The sequence below is a fragment of the Sphaeramia orbicularis genome, chromosome 17 (assembly GCF_902148855.1).
Source record: "Sphaeramia orbicularis chromosome 17, fSphaOr1.1, whole genome shotgun sequence".
NCBI lineage: Eukaryota > Metazoa > Chordata > Actinopteri > Kurtiformes > Apogonidae > Sphaeramia > Sphaeramia orbicularis.
This window is the reverse complement of record NC_043973.1, coordinates 42,320,829-42,344,595: the sequence shown is the minus strand read 5'-3', so window position 1 is coordinate 42,344,595 and position 23,767 is coordinate 42,320,829. Positions and strand designations below refer to the sequence as shown.

General features: G+C 39.1%; 1 protein-coding gene across 3 annotated transcripts in view; it reads right to left on the bottom strand.

Moving 5' to 3' along the window:
* Positions 1–23,767, bottom strand: part of cdh24b (cadherin 24, type 2b) — a 239,742-nt gene that overhangs the window by 38,933 nt on the left and 177,042 nt on the right. For all 3 annotated transcript variants that reach the window (XM_030160285.1, XM_030160286.1, XM_030160287.1), the window contains exons 7-8: positions 3,689–3,945; positions 516–652 (exon numbers count right to left, since the gene is read on the bottom strand). In XM_030160285.1, coding sequence (XP_030016145.1) covers positions 516–652; positions 3,689–3,945 — 394 coding nt within the window. The remainder of the gene's footprint in view (positions 1–515; positions 653–3,688; positions 3,946–23,767) is intronic.

Sequence of the window (23,767 nt, the reverse complement as noted above, 5' to 3'; positions counted from 1 at the left end):
TTTGTGTACTTCATGCGTCCTTCCTGTTTGAAATATATAATATCTTGTTACCTGAGCGTGTGCTGCATTCAGGCGACTATATTTAAAAATGGACGGGGAAAAAATGTGCTCACAAGTCTCTTTTGCATTCACAGAGCATCTGTAAAAGCAATGGTGGTCTTCGATTTGTTGCTTTAATTCTTTGTTTCCAGCTGAATCCATATGAGAACAGATCTATCGTACCATCAGATTACTCACACAGAATAGATCAATTGATTTGCAGGAATGTTGTAACAAATCATTTGTGGTTCCAAACAGCATTCTCCTCATGGCCTGCTGACTCGAGGGCTAAGCGGCTTAGAGAGCTGCCTCATACACTGAATCCTGTGCTTTTCTAATGCAGCACAATATACAGTTTACACTCCCTTAAACCTCTTATAACTCATGCTCATCAGTGTGTGCAGGTGTCACAAGCAAAAACGTTGGTTTCATTTAACAGTTTAATGGTGCCACGGTGTCAAGTGTCGGCCTCTGACCTCTCTGGGTGGCAATGACGGTAATATTATGCCACTGCTCGCGTTCCCGGTCCAGTTCCATGGCGGTGGTGATGAGGCCCGTGTCTGGGGTGATACGAAACAGAGCCTCAGAGTCCGACTGAGGATCAATGGAAAACCTGAGGCAGATAGAGGGAGGAAGAGAAGGTGTGTTGAAAAGAAGGGAAGTTATTGAAATAAGGAAGTATACTGAGAAAGAGTAGAGGGAAAGCAAGCTGAGGTGGCAGTGGGGAGTAGAGGCAAAGAAGCAGACAGGGCAAGTGTGTGAGGGAGCGATAAGGAAGTCAGCATTGAAATGGCCAAAGAATTAATATAGAGAGATTATCACAGTTGATAGGAGCTCTTTTGAAGTGCCACCGATTATCTAAATATCTCTATGAACATACCGACTATCATTCCTCCCCACACCCTCACTCTTAGCACTTTTTGCCTGCGTTAATTGGGACATTCTTCTCTGCGGTTGTTGCAGGCAAACCACCCCCACCCCCACCCATCCATCCCACAACCCTCAAAAAACATTCAGGACAAAACCCCTTCAAACAGAAGTATAAACACTCAAACTGCACCCATCTGTGGTTACCGTCAAGGGGAAGCGGAGCGCGCATTTGGCTGGCTTACATTTATTTACAGATATCTTGCATGTCTACGTTCTCTTTATATTTCAGAGCTGAGATTGAGTTTAAATTAGAATTATACAGCATATCAACTGCAGAAAAATGGCCGTGCCTCGGTTTTAACAATCAATATCTTTAAAAAGAAGCCATTTGTCAAAATGAAAACAAGGCTGTTCTCGAGCATCTATTAAAGACACAATACGATACAGAGGGATACACCAATGGGTTCACAGTTCTCGGGGGTAGAAAGTTCTTTCCCTCAAGTACTACAATTAAGAACAAATTTAAGGTAAGGTAAGGTAAGGTAAGGTAAGGTAAGGTATTTTGACTTCACTACATCTCATTAGCAAATATTGCACTTTATGCATCATTAGTACCTGTAGGTGTTTTTTTTATCCATATGTGGTGATTATGAGCATTTCCAATAAACTAAAGATCAAATGTTTTCATTCATTTTTTTCATTCATTTATTTATTTGTTTTGAGCAAAAGAAAAAAATTAAACATTTTTGTGTACAATTAACTAATATCTGAGCAAATACATTAATAAATAAAGATGATCAAGGCAAAATAGCAATTGCCATGCACACTAGTAATAACAAAATAAATTGAATATGTACTGCTCAAAAAGGAGTGGGAAGAAGAAAACTTATTAAACCCCAGACCCATCTCACATTTATACAACATAATACATTACTTTTGCTTCCTTAATGATAAAAAAAGTCCTAATGACGTAAATAACCGATAGAAAACGTTCCTTTGCAAGTGGCAAAAACTCTTCTTCAGATACATAAAGTCTTTAAAAATTCTTTTGGATGAGCTGCAAAAATCTGAAAAGAGCCCTATTTTATAGAATATTCCACAACAATCATTATCTGAACCCGCCTAATCCTCACTAGGGTTGTGGGGATCGCTGGAACCTATCCCAGCTACTTATGGGCAAAGGCGGGGTACACCCTGGACATGTCACCAGTTCATCACAGGTTCATATAGAGACGAACAACCCATCACACCTTAGGAAATTTAGATTAACTGATTAACCTATCAGTGCATGTCTTTGGATGGTGGGAGGAAGCCGGAGAACCCGGAGAGAACCCACGCAGACATGGAGAGAACATGCGAAATCCACACAGAAAAGTCCCCGGTTGGAATCAAAGCCAGGACCTTCTTGCTGTGAAGTGACAGTGGTAGGATTACATTTACAAAAACCTTCATTCATTTATCTTCTGAACCTGCTTTATCCTCACTAGGGTCACAGGGGATACTGGAGCCTATCCCAGCTACCAATCATCGAAGGTGGGGTACACCCTGGATGAGTTGCCAGTTCATTGTAGGGCCGACGTAGAGACGAACAACCAATCACTCTCACATTCACACCTATGGGCAATTTTAGGTTGACCAATTAACCTATCAGTGCATGTCTTTGGATGATGGGAGGACGCCGGAGTACCCGGAGAGAACCCACGCAAACACGGGGAGAACATGCAAACTCCACACAGAAAGGTCCCTGGCTGGAATCGAACCCAGGACCTTCTTGCTGTGAGGCGACAGTGCTGTTTACAAAAATATAATATTCTTAAATGTTTTGCCACAGTAATACACTTCTAATCCACACAGTAGTACTGGTACATAAAGAATGAGTAAAAACCACTAACATAAGTAACATCTCAAATTCTAGACTTCCATGCATCATCATTTCTTAACTGTGACATTTCTGCTTTTACTTATACAAAGAATCTTGTTAGAAGGAGGAATGGTGGTATCTGATGAAGACTGGCAGAATATCTGTACAATACAATGGAAAACAATATACTCACACAGCTGGAGGAAAAGTATAATGAGTTTTTTTATTACCCCTGTTCAAAAAAAAACATCAAGGTGTGAGGGCGAATTGTTGGAGGTCATGTGGTTCAACTATAGCCAATCATCACCATGTATTCTGGAGCTGCCCCAAAATATTTTTTTTTTTTTGGCGAGAAATTCATAAGAGTTTAGAAACTATTTTTAATACCAGTGCATTTGAATTTTTGACAATGTACTTGGGGGTGGGAATAAATGTTCAAACTGAAGAAGACAAATACCTAATGAGAATATTACTGGTCGGAGGGGAGAGGGCCCTGACCAGGAAATGGTTAAAACCAGATGCTACAACATTGGATGATTGGGATGAAATTATATATGATGTTTATTTTATGGAAAGACTAACATTCTCATTAAAAATGCAAATGGAAAAGTTTTTGAGACTGTGGGCTAAATGGATTAGATACATTAGACCCAGGAGACCAGATTTGCTGTAACTTAGTGAAATATCATGTGGATTGTAAAGTGTGTGGATCTTTAAGGATGGATGAGTGAAAATGACAGCCATTGTTCAACTGTTCAGTAGTATATAAACATGTTTAAAATATGGTGGAAAATGTAAGGGAGAGCAGGGGTTGTAAAATGCTGGACTATGTATGACCTCCCTGATAAAAAAACAAAACAAAATAAAAAAAAAAAAACAAAGAATCTTGTCACTTCTTCTCTCTGATATTTCTCATACCTGATATTATTTGTCAGACCAGTATCAGGGTCTATGGCACTGATCCGGCCCACAGTACAGGCCGGCGGGCAGTTCTCCGACACGTCCATGTGGTATCGGGCGCGGGAAAACCTCGGCGGCTCGTCGGCATCCAGTACTGCTACTCTGATGGTGGCGCGGTCCTTAAAGGGGCCCAGGCGTAAGAAGCGGGGGTCCACGATGGGGTTGAGGACCTCGACGGAAAAGGAGTAGGAGCTTCGGCTCTCGTAGTCGACCGGCTGGGGAGAAGGAAGAGAAGAGAAGAAGGCAAATGTGACTGTTGAGGTCAATGAGTATTTCCACTTTATGTAACTTTATACCTCTACTCCACTACATTCCAGCAGCAAATATTGCACTTTTTACTTGACCACATTTGTTTGGAAGCTTTAGCCAAGGTTCCTACACATTTGAAATTTCAAAATTCCATACTTTTTCCCGACCCTAATTTCCAGTTTTTATATATGGGATTTATGAGCCAGTTGTCAGAGAACTTACATCTATCCATTATGACTTCTGCCAATCATACAAGGCATGTTGAATAGCTCGCTCATGAACAGTGTGTGGACATCACCTGTCCGTCGAAGCAGCAGTGAAACTTGACGACACCTGGGCGGGCCTTAAAATGGGTTGGAGGAGGATAAGAGCAGAAGGCGGGGCATTCAACTTGTCAATCTGCCCAAATATTTTCTGGGATGTGTAGTCTACAGTATGTGCTCTCACACAAACATTTTAGCTGCGTTAGCAAAAAAAACTGATCGATCCATTTCTTTTTTTTAGATATTCATAGTTTTATGTTTTAGAAAATAGAACAGTGGTAACAGTCTCGGAAACGTGAATATCTTTCCATACATTTGTTTCCATTTTCCATACTTTTCCAGACCTGGAAATTTATAAAATCAAATTTCATACTTTCAATACTTGCATAGGAACCCTGTTTAGTTACACTAAAGAAAGACTATTTGCCTGCCACTGAAAGAAAAACACTTGAGGGTTGTAATATGTTACAAAAGTAATGCATTACAGTGACAGATTATTTATTGCTGTAACGCAGTAGTGTAAGGTATTACTAATCAATCTTTAGTAATATTTTACTTGGTACATGCTCAATAGTGCTTGAGTTACTACACACTTTTCGCCCATAATTTAATTACTCCAAAGAGAAAAAAAAAAACAAAAAAACCCAGCAAGACCGTGAGTGAGACCTTAAAGAATCAAAAATATGGCAGGAAAGTTCTATTTCCTGATGGTGTTCAGCCAATGGGTGAAGAGAACAGAAGACAGTCCATTGTTCACATGGACGTATGCTCATTACTAACCCTATCTCTGCTTTAAGAAGCTAGTTAGCATGATCCCTGTGATGAACAACGACAAGGTAAGCTAATGTTTCTATGACTAGTTAGAAGTTTTTTTTATCAATTGTGGCTTTATCTGCCAGCATCTTTGGCACCACACCCTGTTAGAACATGTAAAACATCGAAAAAAATGCGACCGTTCCTGCTGGGATTAGAACATCATAGACTGTAGCATTACTTACTAAGCTGCATTTCTATATCTACTTTGAGGCTCTCCTATCTGTTGTATTTGGGGGGGGGGGGGGGGGGGGGGGGGGGGGGCATTTATGATGAGAGTCTGTATGTAACTCAAAAGCAATACTCATTACAATTCTGAAAAAATAATATTTTAATGTAAGGAATTACTTTTAAATAACAGTAACAAGTAATCTGTAATGTATTACAGTTTGGAAGTAATTTGCACAACACTGGAAATAATGCATGTTGATTCCAAAATGTCAGGATTTTGAGTTATGTGAACATTAAAAAAAAAACACTGATTTTCCAGTCTTGTACCTATGCTCCCAATCTGAAGATTATATGAGCTAAATCAGTCAAATTTACTCATAGATATGATCATCAGTCCAAATAAAGAATAAACCTAAGTATCAGAGCTCACCATCTTGGCTCTAAACAGTTCCAAAATGACTCTGTCTCTTGTTCTTGTGGGTTGTGACAGTTTCCCGCTGTAGAAAACAACAGTCATCACCATCATGTTTTTGTTGAAGCCCCTTGGTACCTGGTTTTCATTTCAGAAATATCTGGAAGAAATGCTTCACCGTGTTCACCACTCACATCATCCAAACCGAGTGAAAAAAATCAGTGTGTGAGTGGAATGAATTTGGAGTGACATTCTGCAACACGTCCACTCACATGCTTTCATCATGTCCTCAACTGGTTGATCCAAATTTATTGCTCTATGGCTGAACAGAAAATAATGCGCCACTTGTATAAATGAATTCCAAGCTGTTAATACTAGAGCTGAGCTTTGATGCGACTGTGGGATCACCAGTGAATTCTCCAAAAATTCCGCTTTGTATTTCTCTGGTCTGCAACAAATAAATTTTCTATCAGGTTTTGAAAGCCAGTTCAATTTTGATCATTTAGAACTTCTGTGATGTGATAAGTGAGGTTAACTATTTACAAAGGATCTAAGGGAATTGATTTTTTATACATGATGCAGATGTTGCGCTCTCCGCCCGTACGTTTGAGGGAGATGGCTGCATTGTGTGAGTTTTTGAAAAGACCACGAACTAACTACATGTCCTCACTCGTCCGTAGTTTATTCAACGACAACTATAACAATAAAGTCCCCAACGACGCACATGTGTACAACAACTTCCTCTGAGACAGTATCAGTTGATCAGACATGAAACGTCAAACAAAGCGGTGTATTGCTTGTTTTAAATAAAACCTTTGTAAACACATTAGTTTTTTTAAACAACATATGTAATAATTTTAAGAACCATTTTAAATGTAATATTAAATTTGTATAAACCTGTATTTTCCCTCATTAACGGAATATAAATGTAATTATATTGTACCTGTGTATTTCAGTACCAATACATATAAAGCTATAATAATACCTGAGAACAAATAGACTTCTTAATGACCTTTCGAGAATATTTGAAAAAAATAATGTGCTTTTTAACCTACAAAAAAAATAAGGCAGCTTAACCTGTCACACTGATAGGAAGCTAAAAGACAGAATGTCATTTTGGAGAAGAGGCGGGTTTAACACATAAGGACCCAAACATCCACCATCGACCAAAACCATCTACTGATCTAAAAGGTTTAATACCTGTTGATCCATTAATCCTATCAATCCATGTAAATAATTGGTGTAAAATGCAGTTTGTCATCTTTTCATGATCATCAAATATAACTCATTTGGACGTTCAGAGGCTCCGTAGTTACTGTGGAAACACTGTCATCTTTTACAACATTGATTCCCCAATAAAACCCATGGAGTTGGATCAATGACAGTAAATGGAGACACTTGGTTTATGTTCAGTTAATGATAATATTTTACTGAAAAAGTCCCTTTTTCTTCTTTTTCGCTGTTTTTGATATAATAACCTTCAACTTTGATCTGAGCTTTCATGAACATCAACATGATCAGTACTTCAAATATAGGAAAACACTTTATTTTCACTTAAAAACTCAAAATAGAGAGGATGATATTATAAAAAATGGTGACAAATCACTTAAAAAAAAAGTTTAATATAGAGGAAAAAATCATTTGGGAACTGCTACAAAAGTAACACAGGTCTTTATGGGTTAAATAAGTTATTTTTTAAATTAATTTATTTAGTTTTTTTGTTTATTTGTGTCAAACTTTGAAGTAAAACAGAAAAATAGACCTAAAAAAACCCCCAATAAAATCAAGAGGCCAATTACATATGCACCCATCAATGGTCATTAATCAGAAAAAGTAACAAAATACAATAAATTTAACATATGTGTACATATGAATCAACTTGTAGTTATAGCCTAATTCCTTTTCAAATATGCAAATAAGTCATATTTTGTTTTCTTGTATATGTATAGGTATTTCATGTTTTCTTGGAATCTGTTTAATTTCTAAGAACTTTGTTGGATTACTTTGTTTTGTTGCCTATTCCAAATAAACAGAAAACTAAACTGAACTGTAATATGTTGCTAATGCCTGTATATTGACTTGCGCATAACTCAAAATCCGGATGTGCCTGAAAAATTCTGATTTCAGATTTGGAATCAGTGCACCTGATTTAGGTAAAATCAGTAGCAAAATCACTGTCGACCAGTGTTATTGTTCATAATACATGTTTCATCCCTTTCCTGTCCAGTTAAAACTGTTGTGATAAACTAAAAGATTAAGTGCTTATTTATGGGATGAAAAAACTTTGTTTCTTCCTCATCTTCATAAACTCTTGGATTAGCTAAAAAAATCCAAACAATTAAAGCAGGCCTGGGTTTTCTGAGTTAATTTAAAATGGACGTTTTAGCTAAACGTGGTTCTCAGTGGACAACAAATATGATGCATCGCTGTAGACTGAATGACTTCAAAAGGAAACATACAGCAGAAAATTCTAACATACAAATGAATAGGGCAATAAAATGAACTTAAAACATCATATATAATAGTAAAACAGACGAAGACTAGTTTACTTTCACTTTTCATATTTGAGAACATTTTGCTGTTTATCCTACTATTACCCCGCCCTCCGAAGGGGAAGCAAGGGGTATTGTTTTTGGTAGCAAAACGATTGGTTATATTCATACCAGATTGGGTTTATAGATTGCCAGTGACCTAGAATAGTTGTGATTACGTTCTGGGAACAGCAGGTCAAAGTTCAAATTTGTTGTGAATTAAAAAAAAAAAATTCTCCCATTACTTATAATGGGTGAAATTTCAAATGTCTGTAGCAACAAAACTAAAGGTTGAGTTCATACCAATTGGGTTTATAGACTGCCAGTGACCCGGAATAAATCTGATTATATTTTGGGAAAAGTAAGTGAAAGTTTAAATTTTTAATTAATTTTTTAACTCAATTTTTTTTCCACGTTTACTTATAATGGGCAAAATTTCAAATGTCTGCAGCAGCAAAACTATTGGTTGAATTCATACCAAATTGGGTTTATAGATTGCCAGTGACCCAGAATAGATGACATTACATTTTGGGAACAGTAGGTAAAAGTTTAAAACCCCTTTAGCCCTATCGGCCCACCCGCGGGCCTAAAAAATTACATTAATATTCATCTAAAAATATAATAAATCAGGACAATGGATGTTTTTTTTCAACTTTTGCTCAAAGTTTAGACCCTAATGTTAATAAAAGTACATCAAAAGCGTATTTTAGTGCAAACTTTAATGTTCAAACAGGATTTTTAATTTTTGTGGGGTGAAATATACGCTATTAAAAATCTCCGACACGAATAATTAATTACCTCCGCCAAGGAGGTTATGTTTTTGCCAGGGTTTGTTTGTTTGTTTGTCTGTTTGTTTGTCTGTCCGTTAGTGTGCAACATAACTCAAAAAGTTATGGACAGATTTGGATGAAATTTTCAGGGTTTGTTGGAAATGGGATAAGGAAGAAATGATTAAATTTTGGTGCTGATCGGGGGGGGGGGTGCACTGATCAGCCTTGGCGGAGGTCTGCGCTCTCCGAGTGCTTCTAGTTTATGCATATCATCGTCAATCCAGCCGAAAAAAAAACAGGCGAGGATAAAAAATTCTAATTTCTCTTTTAGTTTGTTACAGTTTACTCAGGCATAGTAATAGATACAATATTTTAAACAATGGGAATAGATTCTGTGAGGGCTCTAAATGTCCATAGACACCAAGAACATCCATATGAACCTTATTATTGTCAAGTAATTACCTCCGCCAAGGAGGTTATGTTTTTGCCAGGGTTTGTTTGTTTGTCTGTCCGTTAGTGTGCAACATAACTCAAAAAGTTATGGACAGATTTTGATGAAATTTTCAGGGTTTGTTGGAAATGGGATAAGGAAGAAATGATTACATTTTGGTGGTGATCGGGGGTGGGGGGGGCCCACGGGGGGGGGGGCACTGATCAGCCTTGGCGGAGGTCTGCGCTCTCCGAGTGCTTCTAGTTCTTCATTTACTTTGGGTATGTCTTTTTAGGCATTTTTCCCCTGAAAATATGGTCAGGGTTAAACAGGTTAAATTTTTTATGAATTTTTAAAATCTTTTTTTTCCCCCCATTTACTTAGAGTGGGCAAAAGTTCACATGTGTGTAGCAGCAAAGCTATTGGTAGAATTCATACCAAATTGGGTTTCTACACTGCCACTGACCCAGAATAGACATCTTTCCATCTTGGGAAAAGTAAGTAAAAGTTTAAATTTTTCATGAATTTTTTCAAAACAATCTTTTTCTCCCATTTACTTATAATGGGTGAAATTTCAAATGTCTATACAAAATGTCAATTTTGTTTCAATTTACTTGGTCTTGGTGCATATATAGAGGAAATTGATATGCTGACATCAGCACACGCATAGACTTGATAACATCAGCTGGATCGATGCCAAAATAAGCTACAGTATGTGCGAGGGGCGGGGTTTGTTGTGCCTGAAACCACTTGTGTTAGAAAGGTGGTGAGTGCATAACTTCTACTTGTATTTGAGCACTTTCCCAGAGCGCTAATGGGTCTTTACACTTCTTCCACCACCTCATTATATCACTGTGAAATAATTAATCATGACACCTTTTTAAAAGCCAGAAATTATGAATATGTCACTTCTCTTCAGATCTAGTGATTTTTTTTTTTTTTTTTTAATGCTTTAATTTTGGAACCAGTGCTCACACAAACGTTTCCACAGATGACTGCTAAATTACATATCAAAAGCAGCGAGAGATGATGAATAATGAATTATTCCAATAAATAATAGCTCACTGTGGCTGGAGACTGGTCACGTCCAAAATCAGCTAAATAATACCATGGTTACCTTACAGGACATGACACTGGAGATTTTTAGTGTGAAACTTTGAAGGTTGCTACAGGAGGGATGCTTGGAAGTTTGGGGGGGTTTTATGTGAAGCGGGATAAGACATTCATGAGGTGTTGATGTTACAGCACTGCCAAAGTCATTTCTGATGCACACAGAGGTAGAGGGATTGTTGAGGGCTCCAACACTGAAGCAGCAGCTATATGTTTGAGTGTTGTTTTGACATCGCAACGAACAAGTTGACGTTTCTGACATTGTTAAGACCGGAGAATGTACTGTAGCGGTAGAGAAGTTGAAGGCTGATGTTCATTGGAGTTGCATGTACTGTATATATACAGTATGTAAATGCCCTAGTTAGAGAACTTACATTTAACACTGAATCTTGCTTCTGCATTGTTTTGGTGCTGAACTGTTGGCAGCTCACTTAAAGCTGTGTAGGTGTGTTTTGTTCTAATGTTGCAAACATGTTAGTAGGAGTATTTTCAGCCCTTGTGAAACATTGTGGGTGTACATCTTGGACAAATGTGTTGTTTGATCATCTACAGTATATAGTTCATGCTCCGAGGTAGTGTCAACTCTCTGCTTTGCTTCATAACCGTCACATCAACAGATAATTTCCATAATCAAATTATTTTGCAACAATGATATTGAATACAAAACTACGCTACCATTTTTCATGAAAACACTTCCTCTGGGTAGAAAGCCATTTCTATCACCATGGAGACTCTACTATCACCATGGAGACTACCTGGTTATGAGGAGCGTTAAAAATTCCTTTGTATCCTTGCATCTACACAGGTAGAAGAGATTTCATTTGGGATAGGGGGGCTCAGGACCCAGAGATTGTTTGTTACTGTGAAGTTATGAAACCTATTTGTTGGTGTGATTGTGGACCGTGCTCAGTGCCACCCACCAGCGGCTCGCCTCTGATAGCCTCTGATCAGGTTTGCTAAGATGAGCAAGGGCAGACACACACAAACACACACAAGTAGTCACATGTATACACTGTTTGTAGCACACCTTGACATACACCCGCTTGCCAATAAAATTTTGGGAGAGCAACACGTTTGTGTCCGATTCAGAATTTAAATATTAGGACAAGTGTGTGTGTGCACGGGCTTGTGTGCAAGTACAAGTGGTTCCTTTGAGTCTTACATGTCCTCAGATCTTCTGTCAGTATGAGTGTGTCCTTAAAGTAAGTGTGTACATGAATCATCTCAGTGTGATTGGCACGGAAAACCATGTTGGACAGAGGATAAATAGGCTCCCTGGCTATGCAGAATATTCACTGTCAGATTCAAATAGAAAAAAAAAAATCATTCTGAGGATCCCAGCGGCAGTGGGAATATTGATATCCTCTCGCTCGCGCACTTGCCTTCCTTTCTGATCTCTCTTTTCTTCTTTTTCTCCTTCTTTTTTTTCCACCCTGGCTCTGAGCTGTAAACCGGAGTAAAACGCTTTACAGAAAAATCAGCAGTTTCAGAAAGAGGTGAAGATTGATTAAAAATTATGCCGAGAAAAGGGTGAATTGAAAGACATCGAAATGCTGGCAATTGGGGGGTGGGGTGGGGGGTATATTTCTGCTGAGAAATAAATAAACAAGAGGAATTGTCTGGGGAGAGAGAGGAGAGAGGCCGTGAGTGTGTTTGTGTGTGGGTACGGGAGGTGGGTGGGGGTGAGGAGTATGGATGGGGCGGGCAAACGGAGAGAAAACGCTCTCTAACAGGGTCCCCATTACAGGGAGAGAGAGAGACAATCTGTCTGAGGAGGAGAGGTGTCACTTACACTGTGAGCACACACTCATCACCCCCGCCCCTCCTCCACCCAGCACTCCATCACTCCGATCTCCCTCCTTCGCTACCTCGACGCACTCCATCACCCACCCCCCAAACCCCACCACCCATTTTTTTTTTTCCACCCAAGTGTTTGTGAGTGCAACACGGGCAACAGCATTGACAAACACACACACACACACACACACACACACACACACACACACACACACACACACACACACACACACAAACACAAACACAAACACATCTCCCTCTTCCTCATTTGCCCTTTCAGGAAGCGCTTATCACACGGCGACTTCTTTCCTGTTTTTCTTTATTTTTCCTGTGCTTTAGTGTTTTTCGATCTTTAACAGGGTGTGAACAGACATGACACACATAAATCCACTGTGGGCTCATTTGCAACATGTGAACCTTAAACGCACTTAAGGCTTATCTGTACGCCTCGCTTTCAAACACTAAAACATACAACATTTACATGCTGAAAAAGGCATGTTTTCATCCTGAACGTATTCATTGGTATGCAAAAAGAAGCCAACAAAAATTCTGAATATCCCGTAATTGTAGGTAATTTACAAAAATTATTAAAAAGAATGATTTAAAATGCTAGTTTTGGCTTCTAATACATTTTAAATGGGAATTTCAAGTACGAGTGGGAATCGCAGAGTAACTTGTGATATGATACATCACCATGCAACAATTCTGCAATACCAAGGCGGTCATCTACAATAAATCGTGGCATCTGTGTGATGAAAGGATGATTTTTTTTTTTTTTTTTTACTGATTGTGGTGTCAGTTTTACAGAATTTCAGAATTTAGCACCTCATTAACACACATAAACATGCCTGAAACTTCCATTTCCCTCTCCATCTGTTCCATCACTCCAAGAAGCTGTGACTCTAACAGGTCAAATTGGCAAGTTTCAAGACAAAACAGTAATAGACGTTTTCTAATATGCCACAAATAAAAGGCTTCATTAAATACAAATAATCAACACATGAACTGAAGATGATTGTAATCTTCATTTGTGGCCTCAGCACGGGCATGTACGCTTTGGTATCCGTTTTTAACGCTGTCTTCAGCTTAAATACACCCCCACACACACACTTAAAAGTACTAGTGTAACCTTCTCTTGTCCTGTGATGCAGTGCTCCCACAGTCCTTTTTGAAATTCTAATTTCTCTATACAATTTCCCTTTTAAATTTGCTTCACAGTTAGCAGAAATTAATTAGTTAATCTGCATGCTAGACTGGCGATACATAATACATCTCTCCTCGAAAAAGGCCCGGCCAATAGGCGTACATGTTCAGCTCAGAAGGTGTGTGTGAAAGCGTAAGTGTGTGTGTTCTTGCATTACGTTTAAATGTACAGTATTACAAGGTGAATTTCCAAATCACGGAGGAGGGGCTGCACTCGTCTGCACAAGTAATTGATGTATGATCTTGAGAGTATGTACATGCATAAGTGTGTGTTCATGATGGGATGTACAGCGCTTACATTCTTTGGTGTGCACCCGTGGCAGCTTGAGTTCTGGCTTGGTTTTGTGCAATCTAAATCAAGATCATACATCACATTTGTCTGATGACAAACGCAGCTTTGGACATTTCTGCCAACAAGCACAACTGCAGAGTTGAGAGAACAAAGACTTCTAAATCTCTCTTTTGACTTTGTTCTTCCCAGCCGCCTTCCCTTTCCCTCTGTCACTCGCCTCTTGTCTTCTGTCTCTGTCTTATTCCACTCTTAGATGTCCCATGTCTTCTTTTTTTTTTTCTTTTGCAACTTATAAGCAAGACACTGGTCCTTTTCTCTCACTCTCTCTCTCTGTTTTTTCTCTCCCCATCTCTCTCCCTCTCTCTTTTTCCCTCTGAGGAGATTAACACAATCTCTCCTCCGCGTGAGAAAACAAACACAGATAATCCTGGGCGCGCTGCTGGCGTGTGACCGAGGATTAGCCAGGCGTTTTAAGTGAGAGCATATGGAAATAATAACGGCAAACTGACACATGCGCAAGCTAGCTTGTCCCCCAGGTAAGAGGAATGAAAGGCGCACAAATAGCAGGCTTACACAGCTCACAGCACTCTGAAAACATACCTCAAAAGGGAACCTCCTGAATCGGGATACTGCAATGATTTGTATTAATGATGTTATGACATGCCTAGTGTTGCGTCTACTGATCCTATTTCGTTATATACATGCTATTAAATACACTACAAAAGTGTAATGAGGTGTTGTGAAATTGAGGATTCATCCCTGCTTTTTTTTCTTGTTTTTGTTTTGTTTTGTTTTGTTGCTGCAGCGCTCCTACAATCACAATACACTAGGCTTTTTATTGCCCCATCACCTGTCTAATTTGTGTTTAAATACTTAATATATGCATGTAAAGTGTCTGTGTCCACCAGCTCAACATGAAGACAAGCTTTTCTTTGTCTTCCCCCTTCCTTTTAATTACTCCTCATTGTAGTGGCTGATTGGATTTTAAGCAGCTGATTGATTCCAAAGAAACCTTAACCAGCCACCAGTTAGGGCTCTCATGCCATTGAATGCTACTTTCCAGCCATTAGGGGGCACTGCTGCAGAGCAATGTCAAGAGAGCTGAGAGTATATGCTAATTCTTCAATTACCTGCTGCTTATAGTGTGGCCTTGTTCACACTCTGTATCAAAAATCTATTAGAGGCAATATGTACGTTCATTAACAGCAATATGTTAAAAGTAAATAATTTAAGAGCTCGGATGACCATTAAGGGAGCAAAATAAGAAAGGAATATATAGTCGAGGAGCTGCAAAATATGTGTTCATATGTTCATGTGTGTGTGTTTATTTTTATTAATCCTGTCATGCCTGTGTGTGCATTATTTCTGCGTGTCATTATATGGTTGTGAGAATCTGAATTAAGCAGAGCCGGGTTGAGTCAGAGCCACAGACAAACAACGCACGCTGTCTGACATGGCCTCCAGACACAAAACACAGCGAGGACGAGTGGCGAGAGAGAGAGAGAGAGAGAACGAGAGAGAGAGACGAGAGAGGAGAGAGAGAGAGAGAGAGGAGAGAGAGAGAGAGAGAGAGAGAGAGAGAGAGAGGGACTGGGTGTGTGTGTGTGTGTGTGTTTGCATGCATTCTTGCTTTATGTGTTTCCCTGGCATATTTGGACATGTGTGAGGAGATCAGAAAGAGAGAGAGAGCGAGAGAGCAGAGCAGTGCAATGCAAAGCGACAGTGGCTGATGTTGGGGGGTTGGGGGGGGGGGGTAGACAGAGGAAGGAGAGAAATGTTTTTGTTGCTGGGGGTCTCTGTGGGATTGACAGTAAGGAAGCAGTGATAAGCGGCAGGCGGATTCAAGACGGCACCCAGACATGCAGACTCTTAATGACCCAGCGTTTCTCCCCGTGTCCCTAACTAACCTGTGTTTTCTACCGGGTTTACATTCGACTCCACGTTCTTCATCTGCCCCTCATTTCCTCCCTCTCCCACTCACCCTTAGCTGATCTATAAGCCTTCCTCCCCTTCTTCTAGCTCCATTTTGTCATCACAAATTCTCTCTCATTTCATTTGCAGCTATCTCCCTCTTATACTCCATCCTCCAGCTTCCTCTTTTTTTCCTGCATTTCTCCTTAATCTGCTGTTAACCCGCCCACAACCGCCGCCACCGCCGCCACCACTGCCACAGCCACCCGCTTCCCCCCTCCGTCTCCTACCCACCTCCCATCTGACACATACATCAAGGTAAAGATGAGAAGCACTCTGCAGCATCGCTCTCCATCCTTAAATGAGCAATTGAGCCTCTTTGCAGCACTTTTCCCTCATTCCCTGCAGTTGAAACACAGGGAGCTGCAAGGTCAAGTGTGTTATATTGATGTGTGCTTCTCCATGTATCTCTCAGTGGTTTATTTGTGTAGGTGTGTGTCTCCGCTCAGCTCCGTGCAGCAGCATCCATGTGTGTGTGTTTGTGTGTGTGTGTATCTTTAGATCAACGGTTAAACAGATTCAGCCCACAGCAGTGAGATGACCAGCAAGGTCAAGGCCGACTCTGTGGCAACACAATTTGTTCCGCTCGGAAATCCTTCCTTCTCCCGGGGTTCGCAGATCATCTCATTGTTATAATTCTTTGCAGTTTGAAAGCCAAAACATGGACACTGGCCATGTGAGTTATTACTAACACAACCCTAACACAACCTACTGTGCAATACACACACACAGAAAAGCATGGCTGTTATTTATTTGATGTTTTGTTGCTAATGAAGCGGATCATTTTTCATTTAAGTTGTAGTCTATATTACATGGTTTTCATTAGAGCCCGACCAATTAATCGGCAGGCGTGTCAGTTTCACTTTCGCTCCGCCGCTCCCAAAAACTTCTTCTTGTTGTTCTCACTTTTAAAGTTTTGAAATTTATGTTGTCCTCTTAATTCATAACTCCCTTCCTTTTCAATGAATAGTTTTTGAATATTGCCTGGTAGTAATTTGTTATTTACTTATTTCATATATCGGCCAAAAAATCGAATACCGGCTTTTTTTTAGCCCCCAATATCGATATCGGCCCCAAAAATCCCATATCGGTCGGGCTCTAGTTTTCATGAAGATGTGCATGATTTGTCTGAAAGACTGAACTTTCTTTAATCCCTAAAGACCCATTGCTACTTTTGTGGTAGTTCCCAAATGAATTTTTCTGTCTATTTAACTTTTCTTAAATGAGTTATCCAATCCAATCCAACTTTATTTGTAAGGCACTTTAAAAGCAATCACGGTGGACCAAAGTGCCGTACAGAAGAATAAATAAAACCAAAATAAAAGAATAAAATACTAGAATAGATTAAAAGACATAGAACTGTACAAAAAAAATCAAACAAAAACAAACAGTGCTGCACAGAAAAATAAATAAAGCCTAAATAAAAGAATGAAATATAAGAAAAAAAAAAAAAAAACACAAAAAGCTGTACAATTTAAAAACAACAAAAAAATAAGAGCAATAAACTAATACCAAATAAAATAATAGAATCAAAACAATACAATCAAACATCTCACATGGTTTCAAAAGCCAAGGAGAAAAGATATGTTTTAAGAATTATCCCCATTTATTGTAATATTATCATCTTTATTTTGCATTTTTTTCACTGTAAATCATGTATTTTCCTTTATTTAATTCACAGCCCATGTAGATGTTCATTAAAGCTTAGAGTAAAGTCAAAGGTAATTTTATCAAAACAGGGAAAACTGAAGAAAAAGAATTTTTTTTTAGCAAATCTATCATTAGGGGAGTGATATTTAGCTTTTTTAAATGGAATTACGCATTTTAGAACATTTCCCTGTGGTCTACATAAACTGTAAATGCTATTCTTGGGTCTGAATTCTTCATTAATTCAACTCCACAGGTCCATCTTCAACCCTATTTCTGAGTAATGACACTAAAAAAGTCATTTTGAGCGCTGGCCCTTTAAATGCACATGACCCCGCCCCCTCCAGGTTGTTGGCTGTGCTTTCTGTCCCGTTCAGCCACTTGAGTACAACCAACAGAACATTTTAGGCAACTGGCTCAAAGTTGGGACATATTTTCAGTTTTTACTACAACCGCTGCTGCTGACAAACAATTATGGCGCACTGGGACAGATGTTCATCAGAAGTGCAAATATTGTGATGTAACTAGTTATAGACAAAACAAATTGAGCAGGAATTGAAACAGGTTGTGGAAATCCACTTAATTTTTGCCAGAATGAATATAAAGATAGCTTTGCAGCACCTGGAGGGTTCAAATTTTAACTTTTTGAACTATTAGGGTCCAAATACACAGATAAATGTATCAAAGACGAATAAAAATGGGTTTAGCAAAATATGACCCCTTTAACTGAACATAAACCCAGTGTCTCAATCCACTGTCATTGATCCAACTCCATGTATTTTGTGTTTTTAAGTGAAAATAAAGTATTTTCCTATATTTGAAGTCCTGATCATGTTGATGTTCATAAAAGCTCAGATTAAAGTTTAAGGTTATTATATCAAAAACAGAGAAAACTGAAGAAAAAGTGACTTTTTCGGCAAAATCTCTCATTAACTGAACATGAACCAAGTGTGTCCATCCACTGTCATTGATCCAACTCCATGGGTTTTACTGGTGAATCAATGTTGTAGAAGATGATGGTGTTTCCATGGTAACTACGGAGCCTCTGAACATCCAAATGGATCATATCTGATGACCATGAAAAGATGAAAAACTGCATTTTACAGGAGTTTGTTTTTCTCTGCTTAGTGAAAGCTGTCAGAGAACTGAAGTGGAGTAAACCCATAAAGACCCAGCACTACTTTTGTGGCAGTTCCCAAATGATTTTTTCTCTATATTTAACCTTTCTTAAGTGATTTATCACCATTGATTTTAATATTATCTTCCATATTTTATGCTTCTTACAGTGTAAATCATGTATTTTCCTATATTTAATTTAGCTCAGATTAAAGTTAAGGGTTATTAGATCAAAAACAGAGAAAACTTCAGAAAAAGTGACTTTTTCAGTAAAATCTCTCATTAACTGAACATAAAACAAGCGTGTCCATCCACTGTCGTTGATCCAACTCCATGGGTTTTACTGGTGAATCAATGTTGTAGAAGATGACAGTGTTTTCATGGTAACTATGGAACCTCTGAATGTCCAAATGGGTCATATCTGATGACCACGAAAAGATGACAAACTGCATTTTACACCAATTATTTACATGTATTGATAGGATTTAGTGGATGAAAGGTATTAAACACTTTATATCAGTAGATGTTCTTGGTCTACAGTGGTTGTTTGGGTCTTTATGGGTTAACCTCCTCAGGACTGTGTTTGAATTCAAATAGATCTTCTTTTTTACATTTTTGTTTCACCTCCTGCTGAAATGTATACATCTGAAATGGGGCCTCACACCATCAATATTCAGTATATGCCTCCACCTTGCTTAGAATCATTCAGCATTAATCCACATGTAACCTGTGAGCGTTCAGTTTTATTAAATATTTCACACATTGCAATCCCGCAATCTATTTCTCTCCCTCTCCTTGGTGCCACGTAGAGGGATTAAAGCATCACAAAACGACGCGAAGGAAGCCATGTTGAAACACTAATTGTATGCTTTGTCTGCGCCTTTGGAGAAATCTGTAGCTACATCCAGTGGGAGAAACATTGAGGGTGGGAGGTGTTTAGGTGTTTACTGCATTTGTGTACTTGTAATTTTTTTCCCGCCCGTTGTGCCAGTTGCCCAATACATGCTGAACTGATCGATTCTCCTTTTAAACACAGCAGGCTGCTTTTTTTTCCTCCTCTTCCTCAGTTTTCTCTTCTTCATTCTGTCTTCTTTTTGCAGTGCTACCTCTCTGGAATTTTCTCCTGCACTTTAGTTCTGTCTCTGTTTTGATTTTTTCTTTTTTTACCCAGCTTGTCTTTCTGGATGGGTATTTCTGCCTCCCTCTGCCTCTCAGTGTCTACCTCTGCTAATTTCCTCCTCTCCCTCTATCTATGGCTGTCAGTGTTTTTGCAGCTCTTGCTGTCTCTGCATCTCCCTTCCTCCCTCTTTGCATGTCTCCTCTCTGGTTCCTTCTTACTCTTACTCCCTTGTTACACTCCAACTCTCTTGCTGTCACTACCTCTCAGGACCTCATTTAAACACTCCTCCCATCTTTCTCTCTTCTTCCGCCCCGTTCCTCTGCTCATTCCTGGGTCTTCGCCGTCGCTTTCTTTCTTCTTGCATCTCTTTGCATATCCACTTCTTTCCCTGCCTCTCAGCTGCTCTTCAAAGGGGCTCATACCAGGCATGGAAATCCTGCTCTACATGGCATCTCCAGGTGTGGATTGTTTTTAATGAGTCCTACAAACCCAGGGGTGAGAGCTGACACATTCATACATTCATGCACTTACATGAAGCGTCGTATGCAGTGGTTACTTGACTGCAGGAGCGCACACACACACACACACACACACACAAACTGCGATTTGCCAAAATTGGTTTGTGCAGATTGTCACCATCCAGTGAAAAACATAAAAAATATTGCCATTTAGGGCTGCACGATATTGGAAAAAACCAGCATTGCAATTTTTTTTTAACCCTGCGATATACAGGGTGTACAAAAAAACTATACATTTTGAAAAATTACCCCCAGTTCCGCATTTGATAATTTTTGGAATTTTCTTTTATGGCCGTTGGTAGGTAGTGGATTGGTGGATATTTGTCCAAATTTACAGACCCAGGTTTTCATGCATGAGTGAGCAGGGGCAAATTGCGCAATCCAAGTTAAAAGTGGGTTCCGCGAAGTAGCGGTGGGATTTAAATCTCATCAAAGGTTAGGTTAACCCTAACTTGGCCTGTCCTCGGTGACATTTTCAGGCCTAAACAAGTCGAATTAACTTTGAAAGGCAGGAACAGCTGCCATGGGCAAAGAAATAAAATTGACATGGTGGCCAAAGTGTTAATGCTGGAACCTGGCAATTTTGTGGAAAACAAGATGGATGCCCATTGTCCTCTCCCATGGGTCTGTAAATCTGGACAAATATCCACCAATCCCCTACCTACTGACATCCATAAAAGAAAATTCCAAAATTTATCAAATGCGGACCTGGGGGTAATTTTTCAAAATGTGTAGCTTTTTTTATACATTCTGTATACTGCGAAATGAAAAACTACTTAGGAAGATATAATAGCTGTGTGGTGTCGATGTAAATGTAAATGGTCAAACACTAGTTACATTTCCTCTCGTTGTGGCGACAGGTGGAAGGCACTGTTGATACAGAACTCGTATTTCAATGTTAGCATGCTCTTTTATTGGAAACTCCAGGGATGAGTGACTCGGTCTCAAAGTTGTTGTCTCAAAGTCCACACAGATACCAGACTTTACAAGGTGTAATTTTTAAAAAGTCTGGTATCTGTGCGGACAAGGAAAATGGAGGGATTGGAAAACAATACCATTACACCCCACTTTGCTCATGTCTGTTATTGCTTTGTGTGATGAAGCTGCACCTGAAACATCAAATCCAGGTGTATGAATCAGTGTATAACCTGCTGTAGATCCAAGTCAGCACGATACCTTTGGGAGACAGACTGGACTGACGTTATGGACAAATCCACATCCTGTAAAGAATACACTTCCACAACCACTAGGGATGTCCTGATCCGATTTACAGATCAGTATTGGCTGCCGATCTGGCATTTTTAGATTGGATTGGATCGGATTTAGTCATGAGATTGGGATGATCTGGGCCCGGTTCGGGAAGGGGGGGGCAAACATCCTGCCCCCTCAAATTAAAGTTTCCGAAATAGGGAAAAGCTGCCCAACAGCGGGAGGCTTAGAGGAACTAGTAAAGTGTCTATAAGTTTCACTTTCACTCTGCACTTGTACTCTTTATGAGGTCCGGTTGCAATGCACGATTCTGTTTTTTTTTTTCAACCTGCGGAGCTTTTGTGGAATTATGTGACCCAACCCGCCCCCCAAAAAATAAACTGACAATCTTTTGATCCGCTCCAACCCAACCTGTGAGTTTCCCGCTTCACATCACTAATGCATGGCACCAAACGCACCCCCATATAATACCTGGATGGTCCTGTCCAGACACACACTACAGCAGTGTCAAATATAAGGTTCTAATTTGTCCCACAGTATGAATTTGGAAAGTGCAAAAATTATACTAAAGTTATTAAGAGTCAAAGGTGTCATAGTTGTTTTAGTTCAGGTTCCACATTCAGCCCAGTTGTGATCTAAAGTAAAATAAGAGCATAATAAGCTATAAATAATGACTCTAAATTTAAATCAAAATTTCATTGTAAAAAGTCCATATCAGATTGGCACTGGATCGGTATCGGCAAAACTACTCCCAAAAAAATCGGATTGGATTGGAAGCAAAAAAAATCCAGATCAGGACATCACTAACAACCACAACCAACAGAAAAGGCAACTACACCTTCATGACAGATTAAAGCCTCTGCGTCTGCTACATCCAGTATTATCAGTGTCCACAGGTTGGACAATTCTAACTATGATTTGTCTGAGTCTTTGAACCAGTTTGGAGTCATTTTTATGTTGTTATGTGAACAGAGATATGCTGTAAAACAAAGGTCATGTGGGCAGAATTAAAAAAGTAGGCAGAAAATATCTCTATACAGTGTATTGTTGTGTATATCTGTTTGCAAAAAATACTTGTGTTAGTATGAACAGGGCACTCCTTCTGTCTCATTTTTATCTCACTGTAAATGGAACATCATTTATTTTGGATTGTTTATTTAAAATATGAACAATTTGATCATATTTAGCCTCTGAATATTTTGCCAAGCATCTTTACTGACCGTGTTTAGACTAAATGATAAATCACTTCTTCAGAAATAATGAAAGCTTGTCAGATCTAATACGTTTCTAAACCTTTAAAAGTCCTTGAGCGTACCGTTGTGAGGAAAAATGACCCGTATTTGACATATAATGATGAGATATTATGATAATCAAACAGACTAGCTTATAAAGGGCCACAGAGGCCTTGTCCTGTTCTGACCTTCTCTTTTCACTCTCAAATTAATTTTCATTCAAACACCCACACATTTTTCCTCATATTTACACTCAGGAATTATTACATTTTGCTCCCATGCATATGTATTGGGTTAATTTTTACTAATAGGTTTAATGTATTATGCAAATTAGGTTTTTGTGGACTGTTTTATCTGTTTTTATTAATAAAACAAATAAGTATACATTTGATATTCTAAATGTATTCAGTGTAACTAAAGGAAAAAAAAGAGTCTATGTGTCAGAATGAGTGTAGTAGAAATGGAAGGCTTGGCTAAGACGCTGCTGCAGGGTCATGTTCAGGTCTCGATCAGCATGGAAGTGGGTGATGAGAAACGAGTACTGCAGGTTCGGGACTAGACTGTCGGAGGAAGACTCTGCTGTCACTGGTTATAATGTTTGCTGTATCTGACTGTAGACTTACATGACAAAATATATATCAAATGTCAAAATATGACAACTCCACCAACCAGTCTCTTACTAGAGTGGAACAAGTGCGACAAAGTTTATTATTACACTTTCTGTTTACTGCGCTTAAAGGTACATTACGTAAGTTTTAGGGTTCATAATGTTTTATCAGTGTATAATAATGCAAATGTAAGGACTGCCTTTTATCTACACATGGAGATAGTCATCTTTCACACAGTCCACCATGTGTCTGCAGTAGCTCAGAGTGGACTGGTGTTGGCAGATTGGATAGTTATTCGATCCTCCTTATTTGATCAGATCCAAGAAAAGTGGAGCAGCGCTCAGTTATCCTGCTCCTCACCTGTGGATAGGGATGGGAATCGAGAACCGGTTCTTTTTGAGAACCTGTTCCCAGTAGCTCGATTCCTTTGAATTGTTTGCCTGGCTGCTTATCGATTCTGCTTTTCGATTCTGCCTTTGTTGCGCATGTGTGATGAAGTCATGCGTACGCTACATTTTTTTGGTCAGAACGTAGCCAACGTGGTGTTGAGGCAGAAACGCTCCAAAAAGACGACA